The sequence below is a fragment of the Alligator mississippiensis genome, chromosome 13 (assembly GCF_030867095.1).
Source record: "Alligator mississippiensis isolate rAllMis1 chromosome 13, rAllMis1, whole genome shotgun sequence".
In the NCBI taxonomy this organism is placed as follows: Eukaryota; Metazoa; Chordata; order Crocodylia; family Alligatoridae; genus Alligator; species Alligator mississippiensis.
The window spans coordinates 23,321,453-23,336,283 of NC_081836.1; the positions used below are offsets into that span (position 1 = coordinate 23,321,453).

Here is a 14,831-nt window from a genome sequence, read left to right on the forward strand (position 1 = left end):
GTCTCCCAGTTTGATTCAGATTCAAAGATTCGACTCCCAAATCGGGCCAAATCTCCTCCAAATCAAATTGGCTACTGAAGCTTCGCACATCCTACTGCCTGCAGTCCAGGTGCCTGGTGTAAGGATGAGAATTAGCACTGTGTAAACCATCTACTGAGCCATGTACAGTATCAGTGCTGGTACAAGCAAGTTACATTTACTACATTTGTTTCAGCTCTGAAAGTTCATGTTTGCCTGAGAGAATTTACTTGAAAGCAAATATTCTCCCAGCTCCATCTTGCCTTTGTCGCAGATTCTTTTCAGTGGCTGAGAAGAGTTAAGCATTTGGTTGTGTCCTTAATATGCTTCTCTTCCCTTGTAGGTGTGAATGACAGAGGAGGTGCCCCCGACTGCACTTACTGACATAAACCTGCGTCTTCTCTGCCACGATGACATAGACACAGTGAAACAGCTCTGCAGTGACTGGTTCCCAATTGAGTAGGTAACAGTCCCGAGAGGTGGCAGGCGAGGGGGTGTGTTTTGTAAACAATAGCTGTGAATTTGACCTTTGTGAAAATACAGAGCCAAGAACAAGTGCAGCAGGTGATGTAACAGTTAACTGTTCTATCCAAATCCTGGGCCCCTGGCAGATGTTACACTTAAGACATCAGTAAGCAGAATTTAAGATAACCCCCAATAATTACATTTTCCATATGTAGTATCTATAAAGTTATCATGATTTTCCATGTATAGAATCTAATTGGGGGGGGGGGGGGGGAGGGGACACCTTAAATTTGCCTCTCTCCCCACCACTGCAGCGGGGAAAGTCGCAGTGGCAGGTGGCCCCCACTACTTGTCCCCCTTACAACCTATCCCCTGACCTGCTGTGTGCAGCTCATTCCCCTGCAGCCTCTACCCCCTGCCTGTTCCCCACCCCCAGCCTCTACCCTTTCCCCCTTACTGCTTACTATCAGACATGCATGGCTCCGGCTCCAGCCTCATTTTCTCCTGAGCATGGGGTGCATGCAAGCTCCAGCCCTTGCCCAGCCATGTAGCAGCACCCAACAGCAGGGTAGGGAGCAGAGGCTTCAGTGGAGACATGAGGCTGCTGCAGCTCTGACTCTGGTTCCAACCCAGCTCTCCCCTCCCCCTCACCTTGTACTTGAATCCAAGACAAGGTGATTTCTTCCCCATGTTGAATGTGCAAGGGGTGGGGTGGGGAGGATGGGAGGACAGGACAGATGGACCTTGTCTTGGATTTGAATAAATACAATAATTATGTCTTTAGTAGTATGGCCACGTGTTCATGTAGTTAATGGTACAATAAAAACGGGGAACAAGCCACAGAATTATTACAGAAAATGTGTAATAACGTTTGTGGTTGGTTCCCATCACATCTTAAATTGAATGTGTGGCCAATACCACCAATCAGCTGATCAATGCTCCCAGCCTCAGGAGCACTGATCAGCTGACTGGCACTCTAAGCTGGCCACACCAGGCACTTGACTTGCTAATTGCCAGTTCTGGGTGAGCCCTGCACTGGGACTAGGGCATGATTTGAATCTGGTCCCTAATCCTACAGTTGTGCCTCCTGCTATGCATGTGTAGCATGGATGGCAGCATGAGTATTGAGGTTGTGGATCAGATATCAGTAGGTCCTTTAATTGAACATCTGCCAGGATTGCTATGTAAGGACTTTGTGTAGATACAGGAGTTCACTGCTGAGTTAAGGGATGCTGCCTTTTAATCCCATTGCATACCTGCCTCCTTTGGCCTCCAGCATCTACTGAAAATGGAGTGGATAGATGTACACAACCTGTTTTCCTTTGTTGATGTAACATTTTTGTGGTGGTTTTGCACAGGGTCTGTCTCTCCTGGCATTACTTCTAGTCAGCACCTGAACCTGAGGAGGAGCTTGAGATGTCTGTTTCATTGTTCATAACCATACATGTAGAGCACCAGACCTGAATACAGTTCTTTACTCAGGTGAACTGTGGAAAGAGATTCACAAGCCAAGATCTTGAAAACACTGCATAGTTTCTAAATCTAGAAATTTGGAAAAATCTAAATTTGGACATCTCTGAATTTAGAAATTGCTAGAATCTGAAAACTTAAAGTGCAAAGTATCAGGACTGTTCAGTTAATTCTTGTTGACATCTTGTACTGTTAAAATCCTGTACAGGTCTTTCCTGACACCCTTGAGTGTTTGGCAGTTTACTAAAATCTGGGGTAAAGAGGTTCATGTTCCAGCATCGAGTTCAGTGACTGGTCCAGTGCTAATTTCTAGTTTCTTCTGTAGTTGTCACTCTGGAGGACTTCCTGGAGGAGCCAGTCGAGGTGTCAATCTAATAGTCAGTGAAGCCAACCCATTGCTCCAGGAATCAACCAATAAAAAGGACGAATGTCTGTGCCTTAAACCTGACCATAGGAGTAAATACAGAGTTTTTAATAAGGGAAAACCATTGCTATTTGCAAAATGTGGAGCTAGTCCATTAAATGGCATAGCTCTCTGAAATAGGCTTTGAGTGGTCTCTAAACAGAGCATCTTGTTATTAAAATTACTTTTAATATTTGTCCAAAATACTTCCATCCTCACTCTTCCATCCCTGTTTTAACACAAGCAATGCAATGTCCCTTATAGATTTACAGACTGGCTTTTCTGTAATTAAAGTGGAAAGAAATTTCGTTTCTCCATTTATGTATCCAGTTTGAGACCCCCTATAGTTTGCACAAATAAATCAATTTGAGAATGTTTTTTGTCAGGTCTTATCCCAGGATGGAGCCTGGCTAGAAAGTATGAGGCAAATTGCACAAGGTCTTCAGGAGATGCAGAGGTTTAAAATTATACAAACCTTTCCCATCTGAAATGCATGTTTTTCTTCAAGTCCTCACAACAGCTGTTGAGATGTAGGATAAGAAAAGTATTAGAAGTTGTTTTTAGTTGTTGTTTCTAATGTTGTGGCAAAAAAGTAACAATTATTTGGGTTAAGGGTCTGTTGTCAGGTATTTGTGTTAAATTGTCACCATCAACAAGGGGATTCTGATGTTTACGGGTTACTCATTTATGTTTAGGCCAGCTTGGATATCCACCTCTGACTGACCCTTTTGAAAGGGTACCACCTGCTGTATTTCCAATCAGCCAGCAACATCTCAACATTTATTGCCTGTCCTGATTGAAATGTTACTGTAACTCAAATTTTGAGGAAAGTGTGACTGACTTCAGGATCATGGCTGAATTTGAAATGCTGTGTTCTCAAGGATTCGTGAGTAATGTTGGCTTTTCTTCTCAGGTATCCTGACTCATGGTATCGGGACATCACTTCCAACAAGAAGTTCTTTTCCCTTGCAGCCACTTACAGAGGCGCCATTGTGGGAATGATAGTAGCTGAGATAAAGAGCAGAACAAAAGTGCATAAAGAGGTAGGCAGATTATGCGCCTAGGATATGATATCTCATGTTTGTGCCTTGCCGGCCCTCCAGTGATTACGTGCACTGGGATCCATCTCTCCAGTTTTCCTGAGCCGTCCTGACCTTACCAAAAGAATGACATGGGCAGCAACTTTTCTACATGAAAAGAAAGCGGATTGCAAAAGAGAGAGAGAAAAAGTAGGACATGTTTGAATTCAGGCTTCCCCTGCTTGGAGTGGAAGAACAATGAATGGGTTCTTAATCCATTAGTGGTGTACAGATATTGGCCAGCAGCACTTTTCTGCAAAATGCTGAATTCTGTGCCTGTGCAGACAGACATGATGATGCATTACAGACTGCTTCATTTATTCATTTTTTGCTTTTTTTCAAATGCCCTTTAGCTGTGATTACACATCTCTTTGTTCCTGAGAGAGCAAAAGAATCTGAGGAGCAGATATACATATAGCAGCACTGCTTCTGCCAGGCGTCATTTGGCCTGACAGGTGCTTTCCCTTATTGAGGCAGTTCTTGGTATCCCTATAGAATCAGTGTGCTGTTGTGCATTGCTAGGTTGTTTACTAAGCTTCATTTGGTGACACTTGTGAAATGTCACTGAAATCTGTAGACTTGCACAGTTGCTGCTGAGGTCACAGTTTGGCTTGTAGAACTTCACATGGCTGTTGGTGGTGTGTTAGAAGGAAAACTGCAGGGGAAAAGTGTGTGCTTGCTGGCAAACTGCCGACTTCTGATAGGGACACTTAAACATAGAACTCCATGCTGTGATTTTTAAATTTGTCTCTTTCAGTAAGCAACTATATGTTAAATACATTGAGTTAATATATGTATTCTCTCTAAAATATTAAAGAAACTGTTGGGGGGGTTTTCCCTACCATACAGACTGGAAGAAAAAGTTAAAGTAGTATAACTCTCCCCATTCTAACCTCTGCAAGCAACTAAATACTTCCTCTTTTTCTTCTATTTAGGAGCCTGTGGGTTCATTTGTTTGTTTTGTTTGTTTTTTAATTCTCCTTTCTAGCAGTTCTGCAAAGATGGCAGGACAAAAAGAATTCTTCTGCTACTTGCTTTGTTTAGCTGATGAAATTCACTGCTGTACAGAGATTTCACATTGCGCCATTCTAATATTTGTTATGTCTTTACTCAGGATGGAGATATCCTAGCTTCCAATTTTCCTGTTGACACTCAAGTCGCTTACATTTTAAGTCTAGGAGTGGTGAAAGAATTTAGAAAACATGGAATAGGTAAGACTATGCAAAATAACTTTTTCTGTTCCCAAGTCCTGATCAGTCATGTAGATTGCTTGCTTCTTGTGATGTACGTTTAAGTGTGGCTGTATGGGTACAGGCAAAAGGATCAAATGTCTTGATTCTTTCTCTTTTGAGACAGGCTTGCTCTATAAGGGGAATGAAGTTTGCTGTGTGTCGCATTCTTCTGAATAAAGACTGCCTGAGAGGACTTCGCATCTGGGGCCATTCATTGGCATCCAAAACAAGGTGGAGATCTCATCCACTAGGAACAAAATTAGTTAATCATGCTGTACAAGCCTTCCTGTAACTGTTTCTCTTGCTTGGAGGCCTGGGAGAGCTGCCAGGGACTGAATGCAGTTGGAGATAGAACTCAGCTGGCTTCTCCAGGTCAGGGTTGAGAGTCCACTGCAAAGGACCAGATATAGGCTGCAGCTCTCAAGGAGCTAAATCTGTAGCCCCCAGAGGCTGCAGATGTTGCACCTTCTCCAACTTTCAATAAAAATCCTTAAAAAGAGACCATGGGGGTTGGGATAAAGAACAGTATGAATCTGATTACATCCAGCATGTAGGTGCACTGGTCATCAGTTATCCCAGCTATGGCCCAGCAGTTGTTGCTGTGGGAAAATCCTACAGCAAAACAGTCTTGCCCTTTTCAGTGTTGCAGGGGTATACTGTATGTTTCATGAGCAGACAAAACGTTCTTTTGGTGTGCAGCAGGTACCATCCACATTCTTAGGTATCTGGTGCATGGGAATAACATTCTGTTCAAACACTGTCAGCTAGAACAGCATGTCACAACCCAAAAGTGGGTCCCAAAAATATTTCAAAGGGTTGCAAGCTGTGGCAGGACAGAGGGATGGCGGGAAGGCAACTGCCCCTTCCAGTGGGGGAAAGGGGCAGGGGAGAGCTATGTGGCTAGGCTGGCAGCACTGAGGCCAGTGCCTGTGCTCATGGGGGTGGGGCAGCTGGGAAATGCTGCTGGAGGGCCATAACCAGGCTGCCTGGTGCGGCACAGCAGCCCCAGCCTGGGGGCGGCGAGGTGCCACAGACCTTTCCTCCTCCTTCCTCCAGTCCATGCCAGGGCCTCTGCCACCCACATGAGCCCGAGCCACCACTGCCACCATGCTCCAGCCCAAGTGGAACAGGTGCAGCTGGGAAGGGCAGGGGGCTGCGGGTCAGGAGTGAGGGACACCAACATAGCCTGGGGGGGCAGGAGACTGGGGGCTGGGGACCAGCAGGGCCAGGGGGGTGTGGGTTGGGACAGGCCATGGATCTTTGCAGATGAGTCCTGGTAGCAAAAAGGTTAAGAACCACTGAGCTAGAATACTGTACTGTGTGTGTCAGCAAAGCCCACGCTGAGATATTGTACAGCTGGGATCATGTCAGACCCAGCTTCATTTATTTGGCCTATTCAATAGGTGGATTTATAATTGTAGGAATAAAGGAGTGCTCGGGGGAAAAACATTTGCATCTAGGGAAATGCAAACCCAAATCAACATGATATGCCTTAAAAATGACCAAGAGGGTCTCTTTATGGAAGAGGACTAGACTTGGTTCATATGCAAGTGAAGTGTTGGAATGAAATCTCTTTAATACAACCAGAAAATTCTTATTCCAAGAATGAATTCGCCTTCAGTTTTTTCTGAATGTCAGGTTTATGAGGTCTCTGACTTACCTTCAGATAACCTGACAAACAAGTGCACCTATCTGGAGTTTTTCTCCTGTGGTCAGTATATTCTATGCATGCATTAAATCTGGACAGCATTTTGTGACATTATTGGAAGTCCACCCACTCCATAAGTGTTCAGAATCCCATAGCCGTAACAGAACAATACAAGAGAACAATCTACCTTTGCATAACAACTGCTACTGTCTTTCTGGGAGAATTAAGTTTTGAGAGCTCTCAAGAGTTTTTTCCAGTTCCACTCTAAATCTAAGCCTTTCACAGGGGAGGCTTTTTTAGTTCCAGGTGTTTTCCAGTTAAGTAGTATTTGAGCACTGATGCTCTGATTCCTTCCCCCCCCCGAAGCAGGCTTCAGGTTCTAGTTCTGTGCTCTCCCTTACCCAGAAAGAAACTATATTTATTTGGGACACAAAATTATGCATTATGAATTTAATTAACTGATTTCCCAGTGTAGGTATGAAAATGCAGTATTGCTCAGGTACATTTCAAGAAGAAGAGAGAAGAATGTGCAGCTTCCATGTTTAAATGTTCCTCTACATTGACCTAAATCAGGGAGGTTTGGGGTTACCAATAACACATTCCATTGTTCTAAAATGATCATCCCAGATACAGAGTGGGAGCTGTGCATGGGAACTGTATCCCAGTACTCTGTTCTGGGACTGATATAGGTGCTGCATTCAAGAGAATTGAGTGATGTAATGCCTCAAATGGTACCTTGCTACACTGTAGCAGATCACTGCTTAGCTTGCAGTGGTCTGTTGCTGGCAAATTGATGGGCATCCCAAGTACATACATGTAGGACCTGTCCCACCATCCATCCACAGCACTGTTACCCACTTTGCAGACTCCCACCAAAACTAGATGGCAGTTATGAGGAAGGAGCTGTTTTTTAACCCAGCTCAAGCCATGTCCTGCTGAATATTCTAAAATGCATCTAGAGACCACAGTGGCTAGTTGTGCTGGTGCAGAAGTCAGTGCTCAGGGCAGTGCCCCAACCTATCAGTAAGAGGGCCGCTGCCGTGTGTGTAAAGCTGCTTTTCCTTCCTTGACAGGTTCCCTCTTACTTGAAAGCTTGAAGGATCATATATCAACAACTGCACAAGACCACTGTAAAGCTATCTACTTACATGTCCTCACCACCAACAACACAGCAATAAACTTCTATGAAAACAGAGACTTTAAACAGCACCACTATCTGCCCTATTATTATTCCATAAGAGGGGTCCTCAAAGATGGCTTCACTTACGTTCTGTACATCAATGGCGGACATCCTCCTTGGACAATCTTATATCCTTTACCTGGGTTTGCTTAGGTGTGGGGCAGGGTGTACCTAATTGAATGTGTTGGGTTAAAAAAATTATGTGGCAAACCAGGCCTTTGTGCAGCTGGTGACCAGTGTCAGTTTAGATCCAGGCTTTGTCAAACTGAAAGAGAGTTGAGGACTCTATTATTGACCTGTTTTTGTCTAACTTCTTTCAAAGCTTTTTTAGGTCATTTCATTGAAACAGTGCATCTATTACGGGCCTAAGAATTTATAACTGGGCTTGAAACATTGGTGAACATGACTTGCTTAGCTTGAGCCAAGCACAATGGGGATGGGTCTTCTGCATTTACTTAGTGTGCCCCTGCTGTCTAACCTTGTGGCCTGTCCCAGGCCTGGGTTCTCCACATGGCTCAATCAATCCTGACCTATGGCGCCACCTGTTGACCCAATCCTTGCTTCAACTTGAGCAGAGGCCACCCTGCTGAGTGGTAGTTTTGACCCTGACAGTTGCAAGTTTGAGGCCAGGTACCTTTGAAACTCTTCCACTTTGCACATAACTGAAACGTGAAGCCAAGTCTCAGAAATTAATGTTAATGAGGTAATCTTCTGCCAAGAGGGGAAGATGCACAAACTACAAACGATGCCCTTTTCTGTGTAGATCAGAAACAAGTTAGCTCTTGCAAGTCATATAGAATGGAGAATCCCCATCAGGAGTAGTGTGGTAGGTAGGTTCAAGAACCAGCTGGAAGCAAGCAGCTCAGTGAGTTTTTTTATCGTATAGAATGGCCAGGTGAGTACAAAATAGCAAACTACATCATAAGATATGATTTTAGATCAGTCAGTGAGTAGAGCTGCTTAAAGAAGTTCCATCTCCCAAGATAGAGCTCTAATATCTCAGTGTCTCTGCTGTCATGGATCATAGTGCCAACAGGTGAACTACTGGGGCCTAAAGAAGGATACCCAGTGGCTATTCAGCTAAATCATTCCACGTGCAGCTGGTAGAGAACACTTACAAGCAGCCTTGTTTCTTTCACTGTAAAGTGGACCCTGTTACTTTAGAAAGTGAGCATTAGTTAAATATGAGAGGCAGCTAACTAGGCTCACTGTTTAGTGCTAACTTCCTAGAAGCTGGTATTGCTATCATGCTCTAAATTATTCTTTAGTTTTCAGTCTAAACATTCCTGTTGTCCTTAACTGGGGCCCACTGACTACCTACAGCACATTGGATCAACGCTAGCTAACTTGAGCCCATGTTCAATTCCTCAGAGGATATACCGACAAGCTCAGAGCCTTCTTTGCAGCCTTCTACCATGGTCTGGCATTTCTGCGAAGAGTGGCATTGAATACAGCCGGACAATGTGACCTGCTCAGAAGGCATTCAGAAAACATGAGGTAGGCAATGGGGTGGGAGGAGCATACCATCTCTCCTTACAGCTTTGGACTGCTTCAAACCAGGGTCAAAACAACCACATTTCGGTGCCAGAGTAAAGCCCTGCTGTAACGGGCTATAACAACACAGGCTGCAGCTCAGCCTGCGGTTTGGTGCCTTGCAAAGAGCTGCTATACAGGCTGCAGTCTGGGATTCCCCAGTGTTGTATGCTGATAAGCAGTTAACAGCCTAGTCCAGCCTCTTATCACTGACTGTGCTCAGCAGCAAAACACCCGCTCACTTCATTCTGAGGAGGATCAGGGCATGAACCTGGTGTAACTCACATGAGCCCAGAACAGTAGTAACTGTTCCCTGAACTCCCTCCTGAGTTGGTAATTAGTAAAACATTATCCATCTGCTGCCCACTGAATGAAAGATGTCTCCCTTGGACTCTGCTCCTCATGGCACTGGCTCCGGCTTTGGTGCTCAAAGTGGAAATAATGAATTTCCCATGATTATCCGGTGGCTGTTCTCTTGTCTTTTGATAGGATCATTCTTCCCTTCATCTTCTGAACCATCCTGCTCTGCACTGATTCCAGTGATGTTGGCTTCCAGTTGTCAACCTAGCCCCTTGGAGTTGACACCTCACTCCTTGGATTGACCAAGATCTGGCAGACCTTGTACTTGACTTGCCATAGTCCTGTTTCTCATCATCTTGACCCAGCGCCTCAAGAAGCACTGCACAGATTGACAGTCACTCTTGTCCTCTCAGACATCCTTGTGCTCCAAGCAGGGGCCTTTGGTATCACAGGTCTATGTGTGTTTCACTTCCACTGCTACTCCCCTTGCCTTTGACCACTTGAATAGGTGCATGTAGCTGCATATGCAGTGCAGTCATCTGCTTTGCTAACCCATAGGTACTGAAGGGAATGTGCCATGAGGCTAATTGGCAGACACTGACCAGCCACATTAGAGTCCATGGAACATTTAGGGGCCAATGCCAGGGTTGGGGGTGGGGCAGCCACATCCTCATTCCTGAAGGTGGGTGGGGAACGGGTGCATTCCTTTGGAGCTGTCCTTGCTCATCCTGTTACTGAGTTTGTGTAGGTGCCAGTCACAGGAAGAAAATTGCTGCTGAGATGCCCTGGGAGAGTGTGAGCAGCAGCTCCCCCCACCTCACCTTGGGATTTCAACAGCATCTGGTTCAGGATGCACTGAAGTAGAAGGCTGGGAGTGAAATCACTGTTTCATAGTGAAATATAAATATATAAATTACAGTATATAGATCAACTTGCTTGTATCGGAGCTAGAACTTGACCGGGCATGGGTTTGGGTGTGCAGACCCACTGCTGCAGCCAGAGTCCTGGGGAAACAGGTGTGAGGCCCCCTCTTCTCCCTTGCGCAGCATCTCCCCTTGAGATGTGGGGTAACCTCAGCAGGATGTTTAGGAACAAGATTTGTGCAAAGATCACTGCAACTTTTCTTTGCTACTGAAGAAAAGTAGCTGCAGCTCCTTTGTAGAGTTTCAGCCCAGGGGAAGCCAGGAGGAAGTGTGTCACTGGGCAACTTTACTGCCTCTTGGCAGGAGTCAAATCCTGCAGTATCCCAAATCCTGTTATGGACTCTTCTCTTCCTCCCCTCTTCTCTATGGCCCCCTCTTCCCTGCTGTTGTGTGGCTATATCAGTGCAGTGAAATATTTGATCTTTCCAGGATACCTCTCTCCTCATGGGCTCACAAGGCACTGGTACTACTTGCTTATTGCATTAGTTTTTAAAAATAGGTCCTAAGTTCGTAAGAGAGGAGCGTGTGTTTCTTGGGATGACATTGGAATAGTTCTACCTGCTCCTTACCTCTGCTAATGGGAGTACTTGGAACTGAGCAAAGCAAACATGTTGGTGAATGCCTAGCCCCCTTCTACCTGCTGTACTGAGCCCATTCTTCCTCCTCACAGGGCTTAGACTCACTTTGCTAAGCCCCACAGAGCCATTTTGAAACTGGGACTTCAGCTGACAGAGGCTCTGTACGAAAGCCGGTACGTGGTATTCTGCTGCTAGCAGACAGCCCTGTGCTAAAGCATGAGCCTAGACAGTAGAGTTGGGGGCAGAATCACGGCTCAGTATATTAAACCAGTCCCTAGATAAATGTCCCTATGGAGACAGAAAGTGTCAGGGTTTTGCAGGCCAGACTTGACCTCCTAAAGTAACTTCAGTTTAATGGAAGACAGAGCCCTCAAGATGGCATTGAAATGCATGCAAACACCCAGTAGAGGATAATTCAACCTCCAAGTTTTATCAGGACAGCTAATCCCCAAGTGAAATGGGAATAGTTTCTTTCCCTGCTGCTGGCATTGCCAGTATCTTAAGTAGTGGGCAGCCTTGGCTACATGGAGCCTCCTTAAACAAATTGCCAAAGGCACCCATTTTTAATGCAGGTTTTGCTTCATAACATCATCTCAAACTGCGAAGAGCCAACTGCAGGAAACACTTAAATCAGGCTCTGCCTGAGATGCTGGTACCCATCTCTTTATGGGCAGCAGAAAGAATCTCTGCTGGAAGACATTCCTCCTTTTCCAGCTCACCTTGGCACCTATAGCTCCTTCTGCCCTGTTGCAGGAACAAGTCTAGTTTCAAGACAGATGTGCTTGTTTCTGAATTAAAGCATGCAAAGTAATAGCTGGGCTTTCCTTGTCTAGAACAGGGAACATGTACTGTTGGGCTGGTCTAAACAGAGGAGTTTAGTCCCTAGTGCTGCTGTGCAGTGCAAACATGGTAAATCTGCAAATGGGGACTTTTCCCGCAATGCAGAGCTTGCAGAATAAGAGACTGAAATGAGTCAGGGACAGTTGACCCCATGAAGGGCCTTGAGGGTAACTTATGTCTCATTCAGAATAGAGAGGAAATGAGAGCCCCCACCTGAGATGACTGTGACCACTCACAAGGGCTAGCACTGGAGAGCTTGGGGTCTGTCTGGCTTGCCACTGGCAGAAGAGGAGGGAGACGTGGGCAGTTCCAGCCAGCTGAACAGTGCTTTGCAGCAGCCAGTTTTCACTTGCTCAAACTGTGAATCAGCATTCCTTCCTCTGCAGCTCTGCTTCCTTTGGGGGAATCCCTTGCTTCCAAACTCAGGCATGTTGATTAGGGGGCTTCCACTTCTGGGTGTAAAGTTGTCTCCCAAGGGAGGAGTGGAATCTGTAACACGTGCATGCTCCCCTGAAGGGTCAGCAAGCCCTAAAGCAGAATCTCTGGCTTGACCTTCCTATTTTCACCAAGGTACTGTTTCCTTTCATCTCCGTGATGCAGATGTAAATGATACTCTCTGCCGCTGATGCCTTTGTGCTTAGTGAAGTGAACAAGGGTCATAGGAGTCAGGAACTACTTCTCCATCAGAGCAGCTAAGGCATTGGCAAACCCTTGGGTGTTATTTGGGCAGTGCAGTTCATCCTTTTTGTTGTTTGTGGGGGCTGAGCTGCATAAATCTATATTACATAGAGTTTGATAGCAGGTGGGCCCATGTATATCATGCAGAGAGATGTTATCTGTATCCCATAGCCCAGTGGAGTATTGGGCCCTAAGTAAGAAGAATCCCAGGCTATGAAAAATTGGCTATAATCTGGCCAGCACATCTCTCCAAAATGCAGAGAAGCTGAGAGTCCTTCTGAACTTAAGGCAAGGGGCCTGGACTCTGTTTGCAGGATTTGCTGAGTTTGTCTTTTATAGTCGAGAGCAACTGCAATGGGTTGGGAGATTTTTCACTACTTCTGCTGGAACCCAGGTAGAATTTCTTAAGAACTATTGTCAGGAGGAAGAGGAAACCTGGTCATCTTAGCATAGGTGGGTTTTTCTTTGGGTAGCAGTTGCCTTGCAGAACTCTCCATACTTAACCTCTCAGTTTCTCCCCCATCATGCACTTGTCCCAGTGCTGCATTTTAACAGGGGGCTCTAAATGAAGTGCTGGACCAGCTGTCTCTCACACAGGAAAAACTTGGGAAGTTTTGAAAAGGGGTGAATCAGTGTGCTGGAATTGCAGTTACACATGCAGGTGCAGGACTAATTCTCCTAAAGTAGGCACTAGGTACAGTAAGATCACCAGCATCCTTCAGGCAGGGCCTGCTATCAAAGCACTCTGAGGTTCTGGGTCTTATTGGACCGAGCTCCCCATTACTGAGTTTACAGAAAGTCTTTGCCCTTTGCTAGTCATTGTGCACTGGCTAGTTTTAGTCTCCTCCCTATTTAATTGCTAGTGACCTAGATCCCCTGATAGGAAAAGCACTTTCCCTCTGGGCTGGTGAGAGCCCTGCTGGAAGCTTTCCTAAAATGTTGGTTCCAATTAGGTCTCAGTCAGCAGGCTCTTCCCAGGTGGAGCAGATGGTGTGGAAGAATTTACCAATTTAAAGGGGTCCTAGTAAAGCTTTGTTGAGGCTCCTAAGCATGAAGCCAGTCCTAAGGACAGTTCTTTAACCCCACCTCCCCACCCAAGCAGACTGAGTCCAATGCTTAGTTTTTGTTCTCCATCATGTATTCTGCACTGCAGCATAGTGACTGGTGTGGTGTTCATTGAGGACAGTGAATGACCCCTGAGCCAGGATCTCCCATTGGCTACATCGCTCACTTCCTTGAAGGCTCGAGGATGTGCAGCCAGTCACAGCAGCACCTGTTGTGTTGGTTCCTTCTCTTGACTTTATTTAAATGCATTTTTTACTTCATCTTGAGGATTTCGTAACACACTAAAGACCCTTTCTTGTGCACCAGGGTTTTCTTTGGCACTTTACTGTCTCTCTGAATAGCTGTACAATAACTGATCTCCATTTTTACCTGTTTGCCTGGGTTGGAGGTGTTACAATTGTTTTGTATCCTCTCTGTTGCACATACTAACCTTAAATGCTACTGAAATGGAGCAAGCCCAGAGACCAGCAACTTGTCCTAGCTTCAGTACACCTTCTATAAACTGTCCTCATTTGGAAGGCTTGTCAGCCACACACAGCATCAGCCTGCATCATGTCCCCACTGTACCCTGTTATTTATTGAAGAGTATCTTGCTGCCACTATTGGCCTGTCTCTCTAAATGTCTTCAATTAAAAAGATTCTTTTTCTTTTGTGATTCTCTTTGTTTTAGCTAGATTTTGACCGTGGCTAGTGCCTGCAGAAAGCTGCCTACCACAAGCAGCATTACACCTTGTGTTCCCTCAGTGGGGAGACTCATTCTCCTTGGGGGTGGGACATATTGATCATCTGCCTAAACATGATTGACAGTTCTGGCCCTGGTAGGAGCATGCCAAGGGCCACTGCTGCAAAGCCTTTCCTTTAGGAAAGTGGTTGGTGAAAGTCTTGGCCATCTTGTCAGAGATGATTGAAGGAACTTGCATTACCTTCCCTGGGTATTTGCTGTGCACCCTGCATAGCAGACCTTGGTGCTCCTGCCTGGGCTGCCTTCTGGTCTCTGCACCATTCTGACACTAGGTCTCAAAGATTGACAGGGTACACCCATGTGTCAATGCTGCTGCTCCAAGCTCAGCCTCAAGCAATCCATTCTAGCTACTGTTTATGCCTTTTTCTGTTATAGAGAAACTGTTAGTCCCTAAAGGGTTTGTGCAGGGGCCATTACTCTCCTTCATGGTGACAGGCACTGTGTTAGCTACCTGGAATGCAGTTGCGTGTATTCTGTTCTCTGCTTCCCCTTCACAAAAGCAACTGTGCCACTCCCACTAGAGCTGAGCCAATCTTCAGCCTTAAAGGAGCCATTAGAGGCTCCATTGCAGGGACACCTGACTAATGCAAGCATGATGGAGCTGCCCTCTTCATTTCCACTCCACTATAATACCAGTCTGAGCCAGTGCATGGGTGTTGCTTGCCCTTGGGTATCAA

General features: G+C 45.6%; 1 protein-coding gene across 3 annotated transcripts in view; it reads left to right on the forward strand.

Moving 5' to 3' along the window:
- NAA60 (N-alpha-acetyltransferase 60, NatF catalytic subunit) overlaps nucleotides 1–14,067 on the forward strand; it is a 34,128-nt gene extending 20,061 nt beyond the window's left edge. For 2 of the 3 annotated variants that reach the window (XM_019489979.2, XM_006268538.4), the window contains exons 2-7: nucleotides 362–477; nucleotides 3,270–3,399; nucleotides 4,550–4,646; nucleotides 7,389–7,623; nucleotides 8,806–8,992; nucleotides 9,518–14,067. In XM_019489979.2, coding sequence (XP_019345524.1) covers nucleotides 368–477; nucleotides 3,270–3,399; nucleotides 4,550–4,646; nucleotides 7,389–7,623; nucleotides 8,806–8,962 — 729 coding nt within the window. In that variant the 5' untranslated portion in view covers nucleotides 362–367 and the 3' untranslated portion in view covers nucleotides 8,963–8,992; nucleotides 9,518–14,067. Of the gene's footprint in view, nucleotides 1–361; nucleotides 482–3,269; nucleotides 3,400–4,549; nucleotides 4,647–7,388; nucleotides 7,624–8,805; nucleotides 8,993–9,517 lie in introns of those variants that run through there. The other variant, XM_019489980.2, reaches the window with a different exon arrangement.
- The last annotated feature ends 764 nt before the right edge of the window (nucleotides 14,068–14,831 follow it).